The sequence below is a fragment of the Lontra canadensis genome, unplaced genomic scaffold (genome assembly GCF_010015895.1).
Source record: "Lontra canadensis isolate GAN:19392208 unplaced genomic scaffold, GSC_riverotter_1.0 scaffold98, whole genome shotgun sequence".
Classification (NCBI taxonomy): Eukaryota; Metazoa; Chordata; class Mammalia; order Carnivora; family Mustelidae; genus Lontra; species Lontra canadensis.
The window spans coordinates 3,322,464-3,348,197 of NW_022631092.1; the positions used below are offsets into that span (position 1 = coordinate 3,322,464).

The window sequence follows — 25,734 nt, forward strand, 5'->3', positions numbered from 1 at the left end:
TGGCAGCAGTGGGCAGCCCCTCACCGGCCTCACAGGCGAGGCCTAGACCTGCCAGGACCCTTTATTCAAAGACCTTGTTTCATCATCGTCGTGGTTTTATGGTCCAGGCTGCCCGGGCCCTTGGAATCCTCATCACCATCTGAAGAGGAAATTATACATATTCTCCCCATTTTACAGCCAAAGAAACTGATGTCCAGAGGTGCAAAGTCACTTGCCCAGAGTCCCATGGCTAAAAAGTAGCCCAGAAAGGAGTTGCTCCAGCGGAAGTAAACCTCTACTTGTCCCTTTGCCCAAATCCACCCCCCACCCCTGAGTCAAGGGGGGAAACATCCACAGAAACCAGAAAGCCCAGAGCAGATTTATTTTTCCTCAGATAAATTTTGTACAGAATATATTACAGTTAGGAGGTCTCAGCTTTCACCAAAAGGTCAGAAGTTATTGCAGTTGTGCCCAATGGCTCTGACGGTGGAAAGGAAACTTCTAGAAAGCTGCCTGTGTCCAGAGAGAAAAGATCACCGTTTAAAGTCGTGGCGGGGGCGTGGTGGGGTGGGGAGGGTGTCTGCCCTGCAGAGGGCGTACTGGGGCGGGAGTCAAGAGCAGGAGGAAAGGAGTGAGGGGGGCAATGGGGGAGCCTGGGCTTGGGCAGGCTGGGAGCAGCCTCTCTACCAGAAGCAGCACCCGGGCCGTCTGGCCAGGACCTGCAAAGGGGACAACAGAGCCGGGACCACTGGCTGCCTTGGGGCCCTGGCTGGGCCGGGGGTGGCGGGTGGGGTGTCAGCCCCGCCGCAGCGCCTGCAGCTGGTGGGCCACCTTCTCCAGCTCCGCCTCGATGGCTGCCAGGCTCTCCAGCTCCTGGTCCTAGGAGAGAACACCACGGCTCTGGCAAGGGCTGGGCCAGCTGGTGGGCGGCGCAGTCTGCCAGATGGGCTGTGCCGCTGGCCAGCTGTGTGACCTCAGACAGGCAGCTTTGCCTCTCCGAGCCTTAGGGCCTTCATTCATACCATGGGGATGGGGGATGCTGCCCTGCTGGGATTACTGAGGGTTACTGTGCACAAGAAATGGAGAGGGAACAGGGGCCCTGACCCCACACAGCCCCTGGTGGCTTCAGATCCAGACCCGCCTCTTCCTGAATGGCTCTGGGCAGACATGGAAAATGAGGCCTCCTTGCCCTCCAGTGCTCCTCCCAGGCCCCTCACCCCAAGGCCCAGACTGACAGTGACCCCAAGGGCAAGGCCAGGCTTCCCTGATGGTCCGTGGGCCTTTGGCACAGGCTCGAGGGGATGAGAGCTGTCCTCCTCTACCTGCTGAGGGTGGGCCTGGATCTTTGGTCCCCATCATGGAGGCCCCCAGCTCTGGCTGCCAGGGTGGTTCAGGGCAGAGGACACTTCTGGGAGCCCTGCTCTGTGCCCCAGCCTCAGGAAGATTCCAGGACCCCCTGAACCCGTACTGATGCCCACAAGCCCATGCCTCGGGACTCGGAGCAGGAGTCTAGGAAGGCCGTGCCCCCACACCCAGTCTTGACCTGCTGGGTGCCAGGCTGTTGAGGACAGCCACTGGGGCCGCTTGGAACAGATGGACAGTGGTTGTCATGGCAATAGGGACCCTGGAGCCTTCTGTCTTGGAGTAGCATGATTTTGGTGATTCTGGAGCATTTGTTAGAAGACCCTTGGGCAATGTGGAGGGGACACTGCCCTTGTCCTGTCCACATGGCCCTGCGGTCCCCATTTCCCCGCCCTGCAGTCCAAGCTCCCTCTGCCTGTGGAGAAGACAGGCTGGCAGGCACCTCACGGCACCCTGCTCTCTCCAGCTTCTGTGAGTGAGGAAGGGGGTGGTCAGAGGTGCCCTCACTTGTCCTGGTCCAGAGCTAGGGGTGGAGGGCAGTCTCCCGGGGACATTGACAGATGACCTCTCCTAGCTCCAGCTGCCCAGGGATGTTCCTCTCAGGCTGTCAAGAACCTGGTCCCCACAGAGAGAGAGGGTTGGCGCCCCGGGAAGGGACCGCACCCTAATCTGGAGGGGCAGCGAGCACTGGGGCCATGGAGAGGTCCCAGCCCCCGTGGGGCCCTGATTCCTACCTGGGCACTGAGCCTGGACCACAGACCCCTCAGGCCTCCTCCAGCTCTGAGCTGGCGTTGCCAGTCTGCTACAGACCCCAGCTCCCATCTCCTCACCTCCGGGGCTATGTCCCAGCACCCCAGTGAACTAACCAAGGATCCCTGGACACGGCCAGGTTTTGAAAGCTCATGTGTGTTCTGACCATAATAATGAAGTAAGCAGAAAGGATTCCTTACCCCCATTTCTCAAATGGGGGAACCAGAGGCTCAGTGAAGGACAGCAACCCACCCAAGGCCACACAGCTAGGAAGAGACAGAACCCCGGGCCTTCTGGAGCATCCGTGCCCCCTCCCCCTCTCACCACCAGGTGCTGAGGTCCCACTGGCCCTGGTGCTGCCCCAGGGGACAGAGGCAGGGTCTGAACCTAGGAAGGGGGTGTGCCTGGGCTGCCTGGAGGCCAGGAGAGGATGTTGCTGGATCAGCCCACCCTCAGGAGCTTCCCAGGATGCCACATGTTCTTTCACGACCCCTCCTCCCAGGCCCCCCAGCTCTCTTGGGGCCAGTGGGCTCCCCTCACCCCCAGACCAGACCCTGCCAGGTCCTGGCCTTTCCAAGCTTCCTGTGTCGACAGCTCTGCTCAAACCCGCAGACTCCCTCTGTCACCTCCAGGGCTGAGACCTACTCATTGCCCCAGGGATCGGCTTCCCCACCCTCTCCTGCTCCCGTAATCTGAGCATTTCCCTCTCCTGCCTGCGGCACTCGCCCCTGCCCTGACCCGCCCCACCCCTGCCCCAGCTCTGCCCCAGCTGTGCCCGGCTCCTGCAAACCCCCACCCCCCTCACCCCCGCCATCTATGTGCCTCTCTCTTCTCAGACCCATGGGGACTGACTGTGTCCCCTCCGTGGGGCAGGGGGCTGCATGTCTAGCTGGGCCCACACTCTGGAGGCCTGGCCTGGGGCCGGCACCCACCCCATACCAACCTCTGGTCTGCGGTTGGCGCTGCCCTCCTCCTCCTTCTTCTCCTCTGGGTAGCTCCGCACCTGGAGGGGCAGGCCCGCCTCCACGCTGTCCTCCTGGGAGGACGGCCTCCAGCCTCGACGCAGCTGCAGCTCAGGGCCCCCGAAGTTGTAGGCCCGGGCCCGGAAGGAGAGCTTCATGGAGCGGTCAGGGTCATCCTCCTCGTCCTCCCCCTCCAGCCGCTTCTTGGCCGTCAGCTCCTTGGCCAGCTGGTCCATCTTGCTCCATTCCTTGGCATCCTCCCACTTCTTGGAGAGCTGCTCCTCCTCCTGTTCCCGCTCCAGCTCCCGGTTCTTCCCGCCCTGGAAGGGGCCTCGAGGAGCCTCTGCCATCTCCTCCTCCTGCCGGGAGTGCTCCCGTTCCCCTTTCCCCTGGGGGCGCTGAGCCTCCTCAGCCCCAGACTTCCTGGCTCCATCGACGGCCAGAGCCTCGGACCAACCTGGAGCAGCTGGTGGACAAGAGCAGGAGATTGAAGGAGGGACCACCACTTCCCCTGGTCCCTGCCACTCCCTGGGGCCTCTCTGGCCATTGCTGCGACCGCAGACCGCACTCAGGGTCTGTGATTCCACTTGGAGGAAAAACCATCTTGGTAGAGCACTTTGCAAGACCCTCTCAAAGCTCTGAGGAGTGGGCTGGTGGGAGGCTGCCTCTTCTGTGTGCCCTCTCCCCCGGGAAGCCCCGATCCAGGGGCCGCCCAGCTGGGGAGGGAGGAAGGGCCCTGAGAAGGCCCTCATGAGTTGCCAGGAGCTCTCATAAACCCTGGGTGAAGCGGACACTGTCCCTAGACCAGCCTGTTTTTACCTGTCCTGCTGTCCCTCTGTTCCCGAAGCCCACCCACCCACCCAGCCTGCAAAGCCCCTCTGGTCTCCTGGCTCGGAGGGGAGGGGCTTTGTGGAACAGTGGGAGATGCAGGGTTTTGGAGTCAGACAAACCTGGGTTGGAATCTCAGCTTTTACTGCAAATTAGCGGTGTGACCTTGGGAAAATCATTTAACCTCTCTGAGCCTCGGTTTTCCATCTGGGAAATGGAGATACTACCTACCTTTCCGGGTTGTTGTGAAGGTGGAATGCAACTGTAGATGCGGTCCTTCTTCCCACCCTCCCCCTCTCCCTGACACACTTGTTTGGTCTCAGACATCATACATACTCTCGCCTCTCTGGATCTCCTTGTAGCCAAGGCTTGAGTGGGGGTTAAATGCCTCGGTGGGGCCTTCTTCTTCAGGGACAGCCTTCTCTCCAGCCTCTGCGCCCTCCTCCTCTTCCTCTTCTCGCTTGGTCTGCTGCCCTTGCTCTGCATCCACGCCCTTCTCTCTGTCCACCAGGCCCTGTGGGGGGCTCTCGCTGTCTTCCTCAGCCCGTGGGCCTGGGTGTTTCTGGCTGGGAAGTTTGTCTCGGGGGTTGGTGTTGGTGGCCTCCTGCTCCCCCAGGGCCTGACTGTCCTCCTCGAACTTGGACCCCTGGCTGGGGTCCGGGGAGGCCTGGGGCCTGGCTCCATCCGTGTCTCCACCATTCTCTGTCTTTTTAGGATCTCCTCTTTTCTCCGTAGCATCCTTGGAGGACGCTTCTCCCATTGCCTCTGCAGAAACAACAGTCAGGCTCTGAGGACCAGGCTGTACACGGGGGCTCCCGAGAGCCCGATTTCACAACTTGGTCCTTGTGTCTTTTGGTTTCCATCAAGTGCGGCCCAAGACACTCATGCCAGGATTAGCATTGCCCACTCCGTGTCTGGGTTTGATCTGAGCACAATTGGGAGATGTTTCTTTCTTTGGAATTCTACTTCTTAAAGTAGGAAGTGATTAAACAAAACAAAACAACCACCACCTTGAAAATGGCCCCAGAATTGAAAATTAGGACATCAGCTTAATTGCTATATGACCTTGGGCAAATATCGTAACCTCTCTGTGTACAAGGCACCATTACTGCAACTTCGTTCTCCCTTCCACACGAGGCTTGAGTGTCCTGTGGAAGCGCCCCATTCCTATTTGTACAGTTTCATTAAAAGGCATTTTCTGGTGGCTGCCTTTTCACCAGTAAAAATACCTCCCAGCTCTAGAACAATTACTGTTGGACCAAGCGCTACCAAGTACATTCCACCGTTTGTCCGGGACCCCCCAGTGATGGTGTTCCCATCCCTTCTACAGAAACTCTCCCCTCCGACTCTCAGACAAGTCACACGACTTCTCCATGCTCACACCCCATAAGCAGCAGGGCCTTGGATCCAAGTCTCCAAATGTCAAGTACAGGGTGCTCTTTGTGCCGACACACAGCTGCCTCCCCCATGAAAGCTTCCAGGTGGCCCGGATAGTAGATGTCCACTGAGATCCCTGGTCCTAGAACCTGGCCTATCCACCCTCCTCCCACGTGCTAACAGCAGGCCCCTCAGGGGCCATTGATGACTGTTTCCAGACAGGAGGATGAGTACTGGGACATCCCCTTGATCTAGCCCGTGCTCTCTTTGACCTTTAGAAGCTCTCTGGCTCTAAGAAAGATGACCCAGTTTCATTTAGTGTTTGAGACCCATTCTGGGGTCCTCCTACAACAGGACCCTCCCGAGGCATGACCAAGTCCCGGGTGGACAGGTGCTGCGTGGTGGTGGGGGCGCGGGGGAGTGGGTTCTGCTGCAATGGACTCTGGGAAAATCCAGCATCAAGCCTGCCCTCCTGCCAGGCCAGAGACTTCCTGCCCTGAGTGTGAGCCCCTATGGCAGGCAGGCGGGACTGACCTGGGACTCTGGAGTGAAATAGACCCAGATTCCCATCTCTAGTTACACTGCTTACCTTGGACAAGGTACTTAAAACTCTCTGGGCCTCAGTTTCCCCCATTTGGACAGGAAAGATCAAAATGATAGCTAGGTACTTCATAGTGCCTAAAGGAGGGGGTCCTTGACCTCTAGGAATCTTTGATCTTTTAACTACCGTTCTTATCTCCTACTCTCCTCTCTCTCCAGACTCTGGCTAGACCGGCCGGCTCTGACCTTTCAGCTCGGCCTGGTCATTCTGTTTCTCCAGAGCCTCTGGGAGTTCATCCTCGAAACTGTTGTGTTTCTTCTGATGTGCCCTCTCCTTGGCACCTGGTATGAGAAAAGGGGAAGGGGGAAGAGAAAAAGAAAAGGAGAAAACAAGTTCCACTTAGCCACGCCCAGCCTTGGCATTTTTGTGAGTGTGAAGGCTTCCATTTCCTTATCTGTAAACAGCAGGTCAGTTGCAAGCCTGCCTAACGGGACACTGAGGGGGCAAGAGCTCCAGGTTGGGGGGGGTGCTGGCTGCCCCTGCCCCCTCCCAGTTTCCCAGCTGGGACCCATCAGGCCACCACAGCACCTCTCCCCACTCACGTTTCTCCCCTGGGGAATGAGAACAAGCATTGTCTGCTACCTTGGACGGCCACAAAGACTCTGAGGGACCAGAGGGTCCCAGGGATGGGAACAGGGGTGGGGGTGGGGGGGGAGGGGTCCCTCTGCTCCTGGTAGTTAGGGGGACTCTGCAGCAGGAGACTGCAGTGACTGTTAGTTCCCTCATGGGCAATCTTGAACCAGGCAATCGGTGCTCCCCTGTACCCCGTAAATCCAGGTCCTTGGGAGAAGGCCAGGCTAGTGCCTGAGCTCCAGCCCCAGGCTGCCACCTGCTGATAATCCACACATCTCTCTCCCAGTGTTGGCCCCGGCTGCTGCTGCTACTTCCTCTGACTATCCCCATCTGTGCCCAGTTCCAGACGATGGGGTCTCTCAGCCAGGCCAACTCTGCAGACGCTGCTGCGATTTCCCCACACTGGGGAATGGGAGCAGATGCACCTGCCACAGTGGCTGCAGGCCAAGGAGTCTGCCCAGATTTGACCCCGAGCAGACCTCTGCCTCGTCACTCCTCGCTCTGTGATCTGGGGTAAGTGGAGCTCTCTGAGCGGCAGGTGCTCACCTACAGGACGGGGCTGCCACTTGGGAAGCCCTAAGACAGAGGTACTCGGAAGTCGCTTTGAGAGCGTAGAAGAGGGAGTGGACCGATGGCTGGGTAGGTGGATGGACAGGCAGACGCCTAGCTCCATCCTGTACTCTTTTAACAGAAAACAGTAATAGGGACACATCTTGAAAATGGCTCGTACTGGATACACACACATCTGTGTGTACATAGACATTTCAGGACACCTCCTCCGAGAACAGTCTCTGTTGACACTATCTTTAATTATTTAAATGTAATACGTTAGTCATTCAATATTTAATTTTGAAATTATCATATTGCAATAAAATATTTAACGTTTAGCTAAAAACAAATCCCACCAGGCTCAATGGAGATGAAGTGAGAAGCAAGGAAGAGACATGGCTCCAGCCAGCGGCGCCTGCTCCATGCCGGGCCCTCACCCAGACGCCTGGCTCCTATTCTCACAGGTGGCCTGGTGCATCGCAAGGGTCTCAGAGGGGGGCTTCCCAGAGCTGCAGCGGGCTTTCGTGCCTCCCACCTCACCGGAGACCAAAGCCCGGTCCTGAAGATGGACCCTTACTTCCTTTGGAAACTGATGCGAAATTCCCGACGGAGGGCCCATGCTGGGGTAGAGGCCCGGGGCCAGGGGCCTGCCCCTGATAAGCAGCCGCTCCCCACAGGGCATCAGCGTGGGGCAAAGGCAGGGCCAGAACCCATTTTTTTCCAGCTTGCCAGGGAGTCTGTGCCTCCCATGAACCCACGAAGGAATCTGTGGGTGGGCATCTGACATCAGTCTAACTCTCCAGGCTCTGCTTAAATACCCTCAGTGACAGGGGGCTCACTACCTCACAAAGTCACTCCGGTCCCAAGAGTGTCAGTGGATTTTCTTAATCTTTTAGAGAAAGACATACTTTACTCTAAAACATGCTGAAAATCTGGTCTGAGTTTGGGGGGCAAGCAAGACCTTGCTGTCCCCATCTACCCTTAGCAGAAGCTCGCAAGGGGAAAGGGGTCCCTCCTCCTCTCTCCTGGAAACCAATTTGCTCTTCAGTTAAAGGGGTCCTCTCTGCAACCTAGTCTTAAAAGTGTCCCCCACTGAAATGACTGATCCCCAGAGACGGCGGGGTATTAGATGAGCCGCATCTGGTCTTGGCATGTCCTTAACTTACCGTGTGACCTTGGACAAGTCACGCAACCTCTCTGGGCCTTAATCTCTTTAACTATATCCATGCCAGATTGGACCAGGTGGCAGGGATGAGCCCACCTTTCTGTAATTGCAGGGCGATAACCGAATCAGAGAGAACTAGGACCTAGCTCAAACTTCCACCCTGGTTTTCTCTCAATTACTGGAATTTATCCAGATTCCTAAGCAGGGACTGGAAAATACCTTGGAGAGCAAGGTCTTGGAGCTCTTTAAGCAAATTCTGATGTCGCAGGATTGAGAGGATCCGCTCATCTGCAATGAAGGAGAGTCGTTATGGGTGGTTTCCAGAGGAGAGCAGAGAAAGAGATTACCATCAACATTTTCAGCTGAGCACAAGGAATTTATTTTGGAGCCTCCAACCTGGGTGGTGGCCGCAAGATCGGGTCTTGAGATAGCACTGGAGGTGGCCTCCTTCCCAAGCAGCCAGCGCATCCTTCAGCCTCAGGAAGGTCAGCTGCTGGCCCGGCCCGCAGACATCACCCGGGAGACGCCAGCCCCAAAGGGGAGGTAGGGGTGTCCCGCCCCATGTGTTTCCATCTCCGTGTCTGCTCAAGGGTCTACTCCACCTGGACTACCCTTTCTTGGTTTTTCTACTGATTTCTAACTTTCTCTGAAAGTCCAACCCCAGCCCTCCAACAGCTGGGTAAAACTTGACTGCTCGGCTGGAAACACTTTGTCCTTGCCCTGCCCACCTACAACAGTCCTTTACTCATCACAAACCTACAGATTGTCTGCCGGGTGCCAGTGGCTGTTCAGGGCTCTGGGGACATAGGAACACAACATCTCTGTCCACAGGGTGGACAAGGTGACTTGCTGTTCTGGCCCTGGTTTCATTCTGCCCGGAATTCTAGTTAATTGTGCTCCTCTCTGTTCTGTCTGCTCATCTGTAAGCTCTGGGAGCTCTGGGAGAGGATAACAGGGCTGTTATCCTCTCATCTCTCTAGACCTCTCCCTCACTAGCACAGGCCAGGCCAGGCACTTGATCAGTGACTGTTGAATTAAATCACTGGGTTCTGCCCAAAGTCACGCACCCATATCCTCACTCCCCAGCCACATGGGCCCAACCCCTCCCACCCCCAGCCTTTGCCCGTACCTCCTCGGAGTGTCTCGAAACACTCCTGGCTGACAGGCATGGGGCTGGGCTTGGACAGCGTGTCAGAGATGACCTCAACGATGCACTTCATCACCTAGGAAGAGAGTGGGGGCGGGCTGGGGCTGGTTTGTGTATGGGGCTCACCCCCCCCCACCCCGAGGCTCAATGTGCCCTGAGGGCAGATTTCTAAATAAGAATATAGGGACATTTCCTTTTGTCTTCAGGAGTCCATGGATGCCTGTGCCCAAGATAATCTGTGTTTTTAGCCAGACAATAATAGCAATAATAGAAACCCTTTATATGGTGCTTACCATATGCCAGGCACCCTGATCATCTGGTCAGCAGCTGCCCCTCTCCTGTGGGACATGGTGGGTGTGGGTACCCAGTACCCACTAGCAAATGTTTCTCTAGATGGGGAAGCTGCTGCTGGGCATTGAGGTATGTCTTGCAGAAGTACTTTAGTCTTGCAGATGGCGACAAAGTCAGCTCTCTCCAGGGAGTATTTCTGGATTGCCCAGAGACCAAAGACCTTCCCTGGCTCTACCCTGCCTGGAAACAGGACTGGGATCCCTGTCTCCTAAAACCCATGATGTTGTTACGTGCAGCGAGTGACAGCCTCACGGTCTGGCTCTGTGTTCCCCCATGGGATGGATCCTGTGGCTGGACGAGGGCACACAGCAGCTATATCTGGGTGCCCGTCCCAGCAGCCAGATCTCTGAAAGTTCTGTGCAGTGGCCAGCAGGTGCTGTGGCTGGCTAACCAAGCACTTGATAAATGCTTATTTGAAGGTAGGGCCAACTGCAGTGCGGTATCCTAGCTGAGTGATCTTGGACACAGGACTTGACCTCTCCGAGCCTCGATTTTCTCATTTGTATGATGAGACTTTCCGAGCTCCCCTCCCAGGGTGATCAGAAACAGAAGGGAAACACTCTACAAGGCGTGATGAGCCACACACACCAAGGGAAGGATTTGGAACGTTGAACCTGCTTCAGCTGCTGAGAGCCGGGCAGGAAAGCAGGAAGTGTCAGACATGCATCAGGCGGTGCTGGTGGGGAGTGAGGGGGTGGCAGGCTGGGTCTATGGGATGCCAAAGCAACCCATCCAAAAATTCAGGATGGCAAACCCTCAAACAGTCTCTCGAGTAGTCACAGCATCGTAGGATGGAATAGTTAGGTCTTCACCAGTGGATACAGTGCTCCTGACCCCAGGCCGCTGGGTAGCGTATGGGGACCAAAGTGTCTCCCGTAGAGGATCTGGTAGGAAGGACCTTGCAGCCTGTACCCTGCATCGCCCGCAACCGGGGACCTTACACTGGGAATGTCAGATAACCACGAGGCCACGAGGACAGACTTAGGGAGAGAGGAATTGGGTATGGTTCCCAAGAATAATAAGGAGCTCTGAAGGGAAACTCCAGGTGCCCATTAACCGAGGGCCTGCTTTTTTGCCAGGTGCCTCCCATCTATGATTCCATCGCTCACAACTTCCCTCAAGGGAAATACTATAGATGGGAAAAGTGGAATCCTCTTCAGAGAAGTTAAGGAATTTTACCAAGACCACACAGTATAAGAGTGTAAGAGGCATATACAGGCCTGTCTGCAAGTAAAACACGGGAAATATAATTGAGCAAACAGAGGTTGGAATTGCTTTGATGTTCTGGGTTGAACCATAGCCTCTCCAGAATGGAAGAAAACACTTCCTGAGAAGTGAAGGGTAGAAATTTCTCTGGGTCACAGGTGGGGTGTCTGTGAGCACCAGAGACTGCAAAAACAGCCCCAGCCCAGACATGAATGAATTTCAATTGTGCCCCCCAACAGAGAGTGTCTTGCAGGCTACAGAGCCCCCCAGCTAGTATCTCCTAAGGCCCTTTCCTGGGTGACATCCCCCGGCAGCCCCAAACGGCCAGGACCCTGGGTGCAGAAGCCATGATCAAGAGTGTTTCCACTGGGGCCCTTGGGGAGATCCAGGGCTGGAGTGCCTATACGGTGGGGGTGGGGGTTGCTAGCAGAGTCTTGGGAAGAGGGGAAGATCAAAGAGGGAGGCCAGAACCAGAGAAGTGAAGACTGTCCCTGCAGGTCTGGGGACAGCCACAACCCAGAACCACAGGAAGTGCCCCCCAGCAGCTTAGGCTGGGCATTGCCAGATTTGGAGGGTTCAAAGCTATAGGCCTGGCACCTTGGCCCTCTAGCTAAGGCACAGGCCCCATCGGCAGTGTACCCAGCTCAGAGGAAGCTGGGGAAGTCCCCACAGCAGGACGGCAGGGAAATCTAGCAGTCTTTGATATCTTCTTTTGCAAGCTGTCCCCAGGCTTAGCAGCCGCAGTGCTGACTCTTGAATTTATGCCAAACTCATTCCTGCAGCTAGCTGCCCAAAACCTGACTGTGAGGTGTCCACTGGAGCCTCCTACCCACCATCACGGGGCATCCCCATACCCCTTCTTACCTCAGTGTCCCCTTTATTCATAGGGCTGTTCACAGGAAAGGCAATGACTGGGGGAAAAAAGAGAGAGAGCTGGGGTGACCCTTCTGCTCTGAGGGGAGAGCCCAGTCCTTCCTAATTGGGTTTATAGGGGGCCCATTCACTCCAGTGCTCCCCCTCAAAACTGCCCCTACCCAATGAGATGCTAGGGTTGATTTTGTTTCCCTTCCCTGGCTGCTGTCCCCATGGGGATGGTCCCCAGAGGCTGCACTGAGCTCCCTAACGCTTCCCTTTGGGAAAGCACCCGCTCTGGGGCCCGGGGTGGGGGGGTGGGGGGGTGGGGATGGGAGGAGCTGAAGGCTAGTGCTATGAAAACAAGGCCAGCAACTGAGTGGGATTGGGGTGGAGAAGGAAGTGGAGAGAGGAGGAGAGACCCCAGAGGTGGGAAAGAGACGAGGAGAGGGAGGATTGTGAGAGATGATAGGGAGATAGAAGCCAAGGGCAGAAAAAGGGGGAGAGCAGGAGCAGGGAAGAGAAAGAGGCCAGAGTGGGAGCCGGCCACAGCTCTCCCATCTCCCCTAATGACCTTGGCCAGCCATGGCACGGAGCCAGAACTGGCCCAGATGCAGTCGAGACGTCGAGCCCAGACAGGGGGTTGGGGCGCCAGGGGGTCCTGTCCTGTGGGGTCAGGAGTCAGGCCCAGAGAGTCCTGTCTCCGGGTTTGGCGCCGAGGCTACTACGCCGGGTGAGCAGGGAGGCGGGGGCGCTGTCCGCGGTGCTGACAACTCGCCGCGCCGGAGGGGAGGGACGAGGGGCGCGCATTGCGCTCTGTGCCTGGACCTCAGGGCAGGCAGGGGCGCCGAGGACCCTCTCCCACGAGACCCCGCGCTCGCTCACCTTGCCCGGCGCAGAACAGAAGCGCCAGGACAGCAGCGGAGCGCATGGCGAAGCCGAGGCGCCGAGCAGCTGGCGGTCTGGGGCTGGGCACGATAGGCACCCTGGCGAGGGCTGGCTGGACGGGCTACCTGGGAGCGGGTTGTGGCGGCGCTGGCGCGGATTGGGGGCGGAGGGCTCAGCTTCCCAGTCTGCGTCTGTCTGTCGGTCCACCCACCAGCCTCTCTCCACTGGGCTCTGGTGCTGCAGGAATTTATATACCTCCGACCCCGGAAATGACGTCATCGGGACCGCCCCTAACCCCTTTTCCCACCCTTCTGGGGGTCGGGCCGCAGCTCGCTCCGCCCTCAGCCTCAGGCCTCTCGCTTCTGGTGTCCGCCGCTCACCTGCCTTGGGTCTGGCTGCGAGGCGGTTATCTGGCTTCCAGGAGGTGACAAGGGGCCTCGGCTAACCCTCCACTCTTAGAAGTTTCCCCGAGTTGCTGTGTCCGTGGGCAGATACTCCCAGTCTCTGGGCCGCATGTTCCTCCAATGTCCCTACAAGCTCTAGAGCACTTACCATGCTCCTGAGTTCCCTCTGTGGGGACGCCCCTGCCCTGATAGAGTCTGGAGGCTGGCTCACCACTCAGGGCTCCCTCTGATATCTCAGGAGTCCTAGAGAGAGGCGTCTCTCTCTCTGACAACCCAGTTTTGTGCCTTCACAATTTGTCATAGTGTATATATGTATTAATTTGAAAATGTTTGGTCACCATTGCTTCCACAGCGCTGAGTGGGGCAGCTGGCACAGAGTTAATGCATTTAATAGATAATTGTTGAACCTACCGATGGAAAGAAAGGTCCAGCCAGGGATGAATGAATGAATCCTGCCTGGGCTCTGGCTGTTGTTGGACAGCTCTCATGCGGGGTGGCGGGGCAGGAACAGGGGACAGCTCTTGGTATCAAACCAAAATAAGAGTTGTAACGTGGACTCATTAGCCGTAGGATGACGTTCTTGCTGCTGGTAACCGACTGTGTCTCACGTCTTTTTGAGTGTTCTCAACATCTGAGTGTTTCGTGTGTTAGGTTGGTTTGTGTCCTTCTGCCCTGGGGCCACATTGCTACTCCCAACCTAGATGACACACTGGAAGCCCTTTGCCGCCTGAGCCCAGTGTCCTAGTGAACTTGGTAGCTGGGCTAGGGTTTCGCACCAGTTGGCATTGTCCAGACTGTCCTTCTTGCGAGGCTCTCCCTGCATCTGCTGCTGTTATTCCCTACTTCCTGCCCCAGCCTGTGCCCACTCCTGCCCCTAAAGGAAGACCTGGCAGGAGCCCAAAGGACACTGAAATGATCCTTTTCATGAATTTATTCTTTCATTCAACCACTATTTGTTTAGCACCTACTGTGTGCTTTGAACACCCTAGAATGGCACTCAGCTCTTCTAGGTGCTGAGGATACAGCAGTGAACAAAGAGACAAAGGTCTGATTCTTATGACGTTTACATTCTAAAGGGCAAAGACAGGCAATGAATAAGTAAAGAGGTGAAATACACAGCTGTCAGGTGGGGACAAGTGCTATGGACAAAAATGAAGCAGGGAAGGGGGATGGGTGTGTTGAGGGGGAGGGGGCTATGTTTTAAATGGGGGTGGGTCTGAGAGGTCTTGACCAAGGAGGTTTGTTTCAGCGAAGATCTGAAGGTGAGGAGGAAGGAGGTTGCATGTGTCCAGGGACAGGGGGCTCCAGGTAGAGGGAATGGCAAGTGCAAATGTCTAGTGGAAGGAATGTGTCTGACATTCCAGGAATAACAAGGAGATAAAGTGAAAGTGACCTGGAAAATACAGCTGAATAGTAACACACAATCCATCTCAAAAACTTGGAAAATGCACAGAAATGCAGGAAAACACCATACTGACACCACCCAGAGATAAGCATCAATAATTTTTAAGTATATACAATATTCTATAGTCTTTACTGAGGCAGCTCCCTTCGTAAAACAGAGTTTCCAGTGAAAGACGTCAGCTGAGCCCTGACAGATTACATGCACCAGGCCCTTCTGATGTGGGGTCCCCCTGACGGGCTGCAGATTCCTCTCCGGAGTCCTATCCTATAGACTTATCTGTGTCCTGAGCATAGCAGCCCATCAAAATTTATTGTGTGCCACAGTTGTTTTGACTAATGTACAGATAGATTTCCTGGTTTGTTTGGTTTTTTGTTTCTGTTTTATCATGAGATTGAAACAAGTCAAGCTCCACTTTTAACTCTAATTCTCTTGCTTTTTCTGCCCCATCTGCAGTTTCTTCCTCTCATGAGGTCTTGAACCCCTCAAAATCATCCATGAGGGTTGGAATCCACTTCTTCCAAACTCTTGAGAATGTTGATATTTTGACCTTTCCTGGTGAATCATGAATGTTATTTTTTTAAAAGATTTTATCTATTTATTTATTTATTTATTTGACAGAGAGAGGTTGAGACAGAGCACAAGCTGGGGAGTGGCAGACAGAGGAAGAGGGAGAAGCAGCCTCCCCGCTGAGCAGGGAGTTTAACTTAAGTTTAACTTACGAGTCACCCAACCACCCTGATCACGAATGTTCTTAATGGCATCTCAAATGGTAAATCCTTTCTGGAAGGTTTTCAAGTTACTTTGCCCAGATTCATCAGAGGAACCCCGATCTATGGCAACTCTAGCATTTCTGTCATGTATTTCTTAAATAATAAGACTTGAAAATCAAAATTACTCCTTGATCCATGGGCTACAGAATGGATGTTATGTTAACAGACATGAAAACAACATTCATCTCATTGCACACCTCCATCAGACCTGTGGGTGACCAGATGCATTGTCAATGAGCAGTAATATTTTGAAAAAAACAAAACAAAACAAAACAAAACTTTTTTTTTCCTCCTTGAGCAGTACGTCTCAACAATAGGCTCAAAATATTCAGTAACACCTTGTTGTAAAGAGATATGCTGTCTCCTAGGCTTTGCTGTTCCATTTATAAAGCATAGACAGAACAGACTTAGCATGATTTTTAAGGACCCTATGATTTTTGGAATGGCAAGTACGCATTGGCTTCAACTTAAAGTCATCTGTTGCATTAGCCCTTAACAAGAGTCAGCCTGTCTTTTGAAGCTTTGAAGCCAGCCATTGACTTCTCTTATCTAGCTATGAAAGCCCCAGATGGCATCTTCTTCCAATAAAGGCTGTTTCATCTACACTGAAAATCTGTCATTTAGTGTAGCCGCTGTCATTAATTATTACAGCTTGATCTTCTGAAGAACTTGCTGCAGCTTCTAAATTAGCACTTGGCTGCCTCACCTTGTACTTTCATGTTTTAGGGATGGCTTCATCCCTTCAACCTCATGAACCAACCTCTGCTAGCTTCAGACTTTTCTTCTGTAGCTTCCTTACGTCTCTGAGACTTCCTAGAATCGAAGGAAGTTAGAGCTTTGCCCTGGATTAGGCTTTGGCTTAGGGGAATGTTGTGGCTGTTTTGATCTTCTGTCTAGGCCACTAAAACTTTATCCATATCAGCAATAGACTGATCTTGCTGTCTCATCATTCATGTGTTTACCAAGTAGCATGTTTAATTTCCTCCAACAACTTTTCCTTTGCATTCCTAACTTGGCTGTTTGGCATAAGAGACCTAGCTTTTGTCTATCTCAGCTTTTGACATGACTTACTCAATGAGCTTAATCATTTCTCCCTTTTGATTTAAAGTGATTGACGTGTGACTCTTCCTTTCACTTGAACACTTAGAGGCCATTGTAGGGTTAGTAACTGACTATTGGTTAGCAATTAATTTCAATATTGTTGTGCATTTTGAAGAATAGGGAGGCCTGAGGGGAGAGAGAGAGATGGTGGAATGGTTGGCCAGTGGAGCCATCAGAACACACACAGCATTTATGTATCCAGTTGACTCTTATGTGGGTGTGGTTTGTGGTGCCCCAAAACAATTATTCTGGTAACACCAAAGGTCACCGATCACAGATAACAAATATAATAGTAATAGGAAAGCTGGAACTATTGCGAGAATTACCAAAATGTGGCACTGAGACATGAAGTGAGCAAATGTCAAAAAATTGTGCCAGTAGACTTGTTTGACACTGTAGGTTTGCCACAAAACTTCAGTTTGTAAAAAAATACAGTATCTGCAGAAGCACAATAATGCAGAGCACAATAAAACAAGATTGTCTGTATAGTGTCTTGGTTTTGTATGTCGGATGAAGCATTGTGCTGTGGGTGGGGGGAGCTGTAGCTCAGAGAGGAGGAAGTGAGGGGCAGAATAGAGTCAAGAAGTCTTTGCTTTTTGAAGACACTGTGGATTAGATTGCTCAACCTCCCTCCCAACCCTCTTTCTGGTGGGCAGAAGTAGGAAAGTGAAAAACTATATTTCCCAGACTGCCTTGCAGCTAAGGACCTGGAAATGATTTCGTTTCCACCAATCAGAGGAACTGGAGTTGGAGTCAAGTGTAGAGAGAGAGAAGGTGCAGAGCAATCATGTTGCCAGTGTGGACATGGCAGAGGTGGGTGGCTCTGGTGACAGCGTCCCTACTTGGCAGGCAGGTCAGTCCCTGATCCCAGCAGGGGCTGCAGTACCAGTGGCAGCTCAGTTCTGAGGTGTGACTTTACAAGCTGCTTCTGGAAACAGCTGACAAAAGTTGATACAGTATGGTCAACTTCTCCAGTCCTCCCAATGACTGTGTAAGCCATTTTAGCATTCTGTTCACTCAGCTGAACCCCAGCTGGAATATGGAAATGTCCTGTGAGGGCATTGAGCAGTTCTGACAACAAACAGCAACATCAGAGTGAGCGTGGTCAGGTGACCAGGGTGGGTGTTTTTTCAGACCCTCTTCTCTATGTCAAGGGAGAGGGACTGGTCAATGCCAGGCACATATTTATTTCCAAATCCCAGACAGCACTGTTCAAATTCATTCAAACTGGGATGCTTGGGTTTCGTCCGACTCTTGATTTCGGCTCAGGTCATGCTCTAGGGGTCATAAGATCCAGCCCAGGTCAGGCTCCACACTCAGCATGGAGTCTGCTTGGGATTCTCTCTCCCTATGCCCCTCCCCCACTTGCACCCCCCCATATATAAATTAATTAGTTAAATCTTTAAAAAAAAAAAAACAAAAAAAAGCCCTATAAATTCATTCAAACACAGACTTTATAAAGGATACCAGCCTTCAGGTTTTCATCATGGGGGTAAAAATCTCCTGGTTCATGGGGAGTTGTCTGAATAACTGCTTAAACTCCCTGAATGACATTGGTGTGGCCAAGAATCTAGTCCTATTCCTGAGGTTCAGAGATGGCAAGGGACTTACCCCAGGCCACACAGCAAGTTGTAAGAGCCAAAACTGGTTCTCCGATTCTAACAGAATTTTTCCACTGCTGCAGTGAATGCCAAAGGAATGAAGAAATGATGTCAGAGGTATGGGACCGGCCGCCAAAATATTACCCAGATTCCAGAGTCCGAGGGCCAACCGGGGGGTAGGAGCGGAGATGGAAGAGAAGAGAAGGTAGATTTATATAGTGTGAACTGTGCTGAAGTTTTTAAATTATTTTTTTACTTTTTACATTTAAATTCAGCTAGCCAACATTAGTTCCAGATGTAGAGTTCTCTTACATATCACTTGCATAAAACACTTGGTGTTTGTCAACGCTTTAAAAAAAAGATCACTCTAGTCAAATGCATAGAGACAGAAAACAGAATGGTGGTTTCCAGGAGCAGTGGGGAGGGATGAATGGGGAGTCACTGCTTCATGGGACCAAAATTTTTGCTGGGAAAGATGAAAAGCTTCTAGGGATGGATGGTGGTGATCTTTGCACAACAATGTATTTAATGCCTCTGGACTGTTCACTTAAAAATGCTTAAAATGGTAAATTTACGTTATGTACAATTTTTTTTTAAAAAGCACTCTGCCCACTAATGTGCGATTGTGTTGGCTGCAGAAGGCTGTCTGCTAGCCTGAAGGGTGGAGAGCAGGGGGCAGAACAGTGTCCCAGTCTTGCCATGGGACAGAGGCTATCCACCCAGCTGGCATACATGGGAGCACTCCAGGCATGAAGCCGGGACAGTAGGAGTCCCGCTGGGTGTGCACGCCAGGGAGGCACACCAGAGTCTCCCACAGATCTGGTCTCCCAGGATGCTAAAGGTGGTTCCCACAGATATGCGGCTCCCCAGATTGCTGCTACTGAGAGAGACCCCAGAGGAGGCTCCATCTCTGCCCACTGGGAGCTGCAGGCTCAGAGCTGGCCAGAGCCCCTGGCTGCTTCCCAAGCTAGCCGCCTCCAACTAGGAGGCCCAGCCCGAGTTCTGCCGATGTCTCTGGGACCTTTCATGGTTCTGGCCCACCTCCCACAACTCTCGCTGCCAGGATCTGCCTTCAGTGCCCAAAGCCTTTTAACAGAAACCCGGAAGGCTTCTCTGCTCACATTCACCAGAAGCCAAAAGCTCAGGAGCTTGCCCTCTGCCAGCCAGTGTCAGATGTTCATTCAAAAATACCCCCACTTCCTCATCCCTGGGTGGGATCCTGAGGACAGGATCCTGGTATCATTTCCTTGTGGCTCCCTGAGGAATTCAGCTCCGTTCTCATAGCGGTGTCTGGCTTAATCTTGCATTGCACACTTTATTGACTTCATCTTTTCTCTTCTCCCCTCCCCCTTCCATCCCGTCTTCCTTCCCCACCCCCACCCCCATCCTCACTAGGGATTCCTGATAAACCAAGTGCACTCACATCCTTGACTCAGGGAACCCAAGCCAAGACACTGGCCCCTGCCGGTTGTGTCTGGGGTGTGGGTGGTTTGACAGCATCCAGATCACGTGCCTTGGTCCTGAGCTGCATGGAGCTCAGTGTCTTCCAAGCCTCGCCCCTTCCTGGGCCTTGATAGATTTCCCTCCACGCCTGGTTCTGGGGCTTGACCGTTCTTTGCATTAATTTGGGGCGTGGCTCTTTCGACCCCTGTCCTAGTTGGGAAGTGTCTTGGCAATGCTAGGCCATGTCAGGGTCTCTGGCCAGGCGAGGCCTAAAGGGGGAGGATGGGCCAAGGCCAAATCCTCGGGGTTGGGGAAATCCACTGCAGCAATGGAGTGAGGAGGCACAGAGAGCCCCGGGCTCTGGGGTCAGGGAGACATAGGGTGCTCCCTGGAGCTACCACTGACTTGCTCAGTGACCCTGACTAGCCACTTTCCCACTCCGGGCCTCAGGGTCCCCACCTGAAACCTGGCTCTGAGGACACAGGACACCGTTGTGCTCAAAGAGTATAAATGAACTCTGAACCAGAGTAACTGACCCTTCGGCAGGTGTTGACTGTTTTACTCTTCACACACGTGTGACACGGCTGCTATCATTATCCTCATTCATAGATTAGGAGACAGAGGTTCAGAGAGGTTGCCTGAACTGCCTAACGCCACACAGCCTTTTCAACGGCAGAGTCAGAATCTGACCTCAGGCTATCGTGTGAAAAGCCGTAATGTGGCAGTTTATCGATTTTAGATGAAGAGAGTAAATACTAATATTGGCTGATAAAAGAGTAATTTGAGACTCAGAGATGAACACTGGCTCGTCCTGAGTCGCACAGGAGGGCTGTGATGGGAGCCAAGCTCTCCTGGTACCCAGCCTTGGGTTCTTGGACAAGGCTGCTTTCCTCTCATGGTCCCCCTGTAGTGGGACTGTGGGGATAGTTACCCAGGGGCTTTCCGGGGGCAGGGGGCTCAGTTACCGCATGCACGCACATCTGACCTCTCTGGACCCAGCCTCTTTCCCATTAGCTCCACCACACTTGTCAGGGGGAGGCATTGGGAAGGTAAAACATTCCTCCATTCAATTATTATTGAGTATAATACTCCATTATTGAGTGCCTACTATATTTCAAGTTCCTTGTCAATACTCAGAATATGCTAGGGAAGAAAACAGGCAAGACCTCTGTCTTCTTGGAGCTTTTGCTCTAGGCTCGGGAGCAGCAAACAATAAGCCATAATAAACAAGTACATTATATAGTAGGTTAGGAGGTGCTGATGCGGGGTAGGAGGAGCAGAGCAGGGTAAGGGGCTTGGGAATAGTAGGGTGGGAGGGTGTGGCCTCAGCGAACAGATGGTTGGGGTAGGCCTCACTGACACAGTAACTTGAGTAAGGATTTGAAGGAGTTGAGGGAGAGAGCCATTGAATATCTGGGAGAGAACATTCCAGGTGAATGAAGAGCCAGTGCAAAGGCCCTGGGGCAGGAGTATACTCAACGGGTTTGAGGCAGATCAAAAGGCCAGGGTTGCTGAAAGAGAGTGAGACAATACTGGGCCAGATGATACAGGGCCTCATGGGCCTTGGTGAAGACTTTAGCCTTGACTTTGAGGAAAACAGGAGTTGCTGAGAGAGGATAGGAGGTGGTGGGATGCTCAGGGGCATTATATGGTTGTGTGCATGAAACCTAGCTAGCTTCCAGCAGCCCCAACGCCCCACTCCATCCCAGGGGCCCTGCAGAGATGCTTCGGAGTCAGGCATCAGGGAGAGGGGAAGACAAAGCCATTGCCATCACTTGCCCATGATGGCCAGACATGTCCCTGTTGATGAGTTCCAGATCCCTGGGAGGGACCGGTTTCTCCTCTGGCTAGGGCTTAGGCCATCTCTAGTTGGGAAGTCCCTGACAGGGGGCCCTTGGGAACAACTTTCTGCCTGTACCCCAGGGAAAGTGGCAGCTGCTTATCTGATGGTGGGGGCAGGGTGCTGGGGCACTGGACAGCAGAGTCAACACACCCTTGGCCCAGCTTACAAAATCATATTTTCCAAACACACAGCTCCTCCAAGGCTCTTATCAGGCCTCCAGGTGGCAAAGCCCTGTTGCTGGGCAATGTTGTTTTATCTGCAAGGTCTGCACAGAGGCCAGTACGAGGTGATTTCATTAGACCCTCTGCCATCTGTCTCTGCAAACATCCCCAGCAGCCTCCAATTAAGGTATTGCTTTTCTCCTTTGGCAGATGTTTGCTTTAATCTAATAAAGCGGTTTACAGGCCTCAATGTGTGGACGAAGGCCTCGGTGGGCCCTGTCCCGGGAGGTGGTAGGAGAGGTGGGGGAGAGCGTGTGGGCGTCAAGCTCTGGACGTCAAGGCTAGCTCACTAGGAGCACAAGGCACAGCAGGATGGAAAGAAGGACCAGATGCAAGAGGTCCTCCCTGTGCTCCACCTCCTTCCCAGGGCTATCTTGCCACAGGGATCTCACAGGGGTGCCACCTTCCCGGGCAGGATGTCTTCTAGGGAGATAGCCCGGGGTCAGAATCTACTGTATCCAAGGGGGGCACCACCAGGGGGTGGGTCTTCAGGGGCTCCATGGAGAAGGTGCTGGGCAAGAATTATTTAGCAGTGCGCAAGCTCCCAAGCCATGCCAAGCAGACCAGAGCAGTGGACACTAGGCTCTGGGGGGAAAGAAGGGTGAGGGTAAGGCCCAGGGCAGAGAAAAGGACAGGGGCTGGTCTGACCGTTTGGCCAAAGCACTGGGGAAGACAGGGAGGTGGAAGGCGCCCCTGCCCTAAGAACAGGGTCAGAGCAACATAGTGGGGCTTCTAGGATGGGGCCAGGTAGCCAGGACCTTGAGGGAGAGAGGAGCCCTTGCCCAGGCAACCTCCCAACCCCCAAAACCTGGCGTTCGAGGGCTTCCAGGGAAGAGTGTTCAGGGGACTTCTGGGTGATCCTTGTTCCCAGAGCCCCTCGCCAGCTGGGAGAAGCAGCTTAGGCTGGTAGGAGGAGCTGCCAAGACGTGGGCTTGGATCCTGACTTTTCCCGGTACTGCTGCGTCACCTTGCAACAGGCACTTAACCTTTCTGAGCTTGTTTCTTAGTTTATTAAATGGCCAAAATAATCCCTGCAACTTATGTGAATGTAACCGAGAGAAAATTCATTCACCAACAGTTGTCAGCTTTCACTATGTCTGGGGCAGCTCAGGGACACCGAAGAAAGGACAGAAAACCCCAGCACAGCTCCTGGGCACTCAGCATGTGTGACCATCCCTCCTTTGTCCCAGGAGGCTGTCCCAGGTCCCTTGCTTCCCTCTCTCCTCCCTCAGGCTTTTTCCTCTGGTGAAGCACTTGTTTTGCGTGGTTCCATTTTTTTAAAAAAGATTTTATTTATTTATTTGACAGAGATCACAAGTAGGCAGAGAGGCAGGCAGAGACAGAGGAAGGGAAGCAGTCTCCCTGCCGAGCAGAGAGTCCGACACGGGGCTTGATCCCAGGACCGTGGGATCATGACCTGAGCTGAAGGCAGTGGCTTTAACCCACTGAGCCACCCAGGTGTCCCTGTGTGTGGTTCCATTTTGCTGCTGACCGGCTGACTGAAGCCTCAGCCTCATCAGGGCTGGGAAGCTCAACTTCTGGGGGAGTCTCAGTTTTCCCATCTGTAAAATGATGATGTTAGTAATACCTACTTCCTAGGGCTCTTGTGAGGGTTCATGGAGTTTCTTTGTCGGGCATTTTCACACGGGTCCTGGTCTAAAGTAAGTGCCAAGTCAATGTCGGCACCCACCTGTTATCAAAGAAACTTCAGGATGTGATTTTCCTTCAGGTGATTGTGTGTCTCTAATGTCCTAGACAGTGGAGCTCCCCATCGCTGTGTGTAGCATCCTACAAAGTTGAACCCTGGAGAGGGGATATTGTGATGTGTGTGGGGGTGCCCTGGAGATCTGAGGGCATGCTAATTCTGCTTCTACAGGGGGGCTGGTGGTGAGCTGATCCCCCCCACACTCAGACCCTTCCCCTCCCTAGCCAGTCCAGCTGAGGGTCAGGGGCACAGGCTAAGGTGTCTTTGGGGGAGCTCTGGCCTAAAGGGATGCACAGGGAACTCCTACGCACGTGGGGCCTGCAAGGCAGCACATGAGTTTCTTACCTTCTCCAAATTCATGGCTCAGTTGGCTGAGCAACCTTCTCCCCTAGAGAACAGGCTGTTCTCTTACCCAGCTCAGAGACAGAACAGAACTCTTTCTCCTCATGCCTTTCCACCTTGCAGGAGCTGGTAGGGAATCCTGGGCCACGTGGGGCTTAATCATGGACCTTCCTCCTTACCAAGACCTGAGGTGCTCCAGGTGCTGGCTGGTATCCTCAGCTTCATTCACCTGCACAAGGAGACTTCTCGTCCTTCTCCATCTGAATTCCATCCTTGTGGTCAAAGCTCTGCTCCCCTCAACTTCACCCCCAGCAGGAGGTGCCAGGCATTGGACTTTCTCAACCATTTACTCTGCAGTACAGTTGCGGGGAGGATCCGTGTCAGTAGGGTGACAGGTACCAAGCATGCACAGAAATGAGGAGGTATTACTCAGGGGGAAAAGGAACTATGAAAAAAAAATAGGAGGTTCTGCCACAGCTTTACCTTCCAGAAAAGTGAGGAATTCATACTCTCAGAATGGCCCCTTCATATTTCTTTGATTTTTCTCTCTTATTCCCATCCCCTCCCCACACCGGTGACTGCTTCAGCCACACCAGTCCTGACACTCGCCCACCTCCCCTGTGTCATATGCAGGTGTCGTGCTCAGTACTTCCTATAAAACACACGCGTTTTATACATCCCCTTTCCAAGAGTGCCTTTTCTTGCCTCTTTGTCTTCCTCAGCCTTTCAGGCTCAGATCAGCTCCACTCTATGCCTTTCACCCAGGAAGTGTTTTTGACCAGCCCCACCTGCCCAGATCTCCATCCACAGAGATCGTTTAGCCGAGACTATCAGCACCAATGTTTGGCCATTATCAGACCATTATCCTGGGGATTAACCTTGATGCAACTATTCTGTCTGCTCAACTGGATTTCAAGGCTTTTGAGGAGAAGAACATTGCTTTAAGCCATCCCCAATCCTGCATTCATAGGAACAAGATCTATGTTTTTTCATGGAGGTGAAAATATCTTCACTTAAACACTGGAAATTTGGCACGAGTTCTGATGAAGTAGAAGGCTGGTTGGGGAGATATTTGGGGAGCTAGGTGCTTCCTGGACCCCATGTCTGTGTGTGTCACACTGGGAATAGTATTCACCCTGGATCCTCACTTACAGGCAGGTGAATTCAAATGATGCTCCACAAAGTCTCTGGTTTACTTGGCCGCTGTGGACGGGAGTCAGTGGCAACCAAGAGCAGAGACACAGATGAGAAGCCCAAGTGCCGCTGTCCGTGGTTCTGAAGCATCACCCACCAGAAATCCCGGGATGCTCGAGAGGGATCTTTTCCAACATGTCCTAGGAGTCATAGCTGAAAGATCTTATTGTTTTTTTCAAGATTATTTAAACTTTTTATATCAATACAAAGTAATTGGAGTAATAGTTATGTTTATCAGTCGATGAAGTTGATTTACCTCATGGCATTTTATCTTATTTCTAAGGGTTAGATGCTTTCTACGGCTAAGAAGATGGAGGGCAGGGGAGTCATGTGTCTACTCCATCAAGTCCCTCAAAATTATATTTTTAAGATTAAGGACCCTCATTACTTCATGGGAACTAATGCTCTCCCCCCTTTTTGCTTCTTTTTTGAGACATTGTTTCAGCTCTACTTCATACTGACTGATCTTGGGCAGTTCAGTTCACCTATCTGGACCTCAATTTTTTTTAAAAGATTTTATTTATTTATTTGACAGAGAGAGATCACAAGCAGGCAGAGAAGCAGGCAGAGAGAGAGGAAGAAGCAGGCTCCCCGCTGAGCAGAGAGCCTGATGCGGGGCTCAATCCCAGGACCCTGGGATCATGACCTGAGCCGAAGGCAGAGGCTTTAACCCACTGAGCCACCCAGATGCCCCCTGGACCTCAATTTTTTTCCTTTACAAATAGTTGAAGTGATGAGGGGGTTGCAGTTGATTATAGGAGAGATACCTTTCTTTGTTGAAATGATGGCTCCTGAGTCACTGGGCTGGTCTCTCACATCTCCAGGAACCCCTCTCAAGCCCTTTATTTTTTATTTATTTTTTAAAAAGGTATTTATTTATTTATTTATTTGACAGAAAGAGACACAGTGAGAGAGGGAACACAGGCAGGGGGAGTGGGAGAGGGAGAAGCAGGCTTCCCGCTGAGGAGGCACCCTGATGTGAGGCTCAATCCCAGGATCCTGGGATCATGACCTGATCTGAAGGCTGATGCTTAACAACTAAGCCCCCCAGGCGCCCCTCAAGCCCTTTAAAATAAACAAGAAGATCTAGGACATTTCCCACATCAAACCCAAAA

The 25,734-nt window shown here is 52.9% G+C and overlaps 1 protein-coding gene across 1 annotated transcript; it reads right to left on the bottom strand.

Moving 5' to 3' along the window:
* Nucleotides 1–586: 586 nt before the first annotated feature.
* CHGA (chromogranin A) lies at nucleotides 587–12,823 on the bottom strand. Its single transcript, XM_032837418.1, has 8 exons — nucleotides 12,588–12,823; nucleotides 11,715–11,761; nucleotides 9,276–9,369; nucleotides 8,366–8,434; nucleotides 6,045–6,140; nucleotides 4,218–4,646; nucleotides 3,035–3,519; nucleotides 587–858 (listed from the first exon to the last, which is right to left on the bottom strand). Exons 1-8 carry the CDS (start codon nucleotides 12,631–12,633, stop codon nucleotides 775–777), a joined length of 1,350 nt encoding a protein of 449 aa, XP_032693309.1. The 5' UTR covers nucleotides 12,634–12,823; the 3' UTR covers nucleotides 587–774.
* Between the last annotated feature and the right edge of the window lie 12,911 nt (nucleotides 12,824–25,734).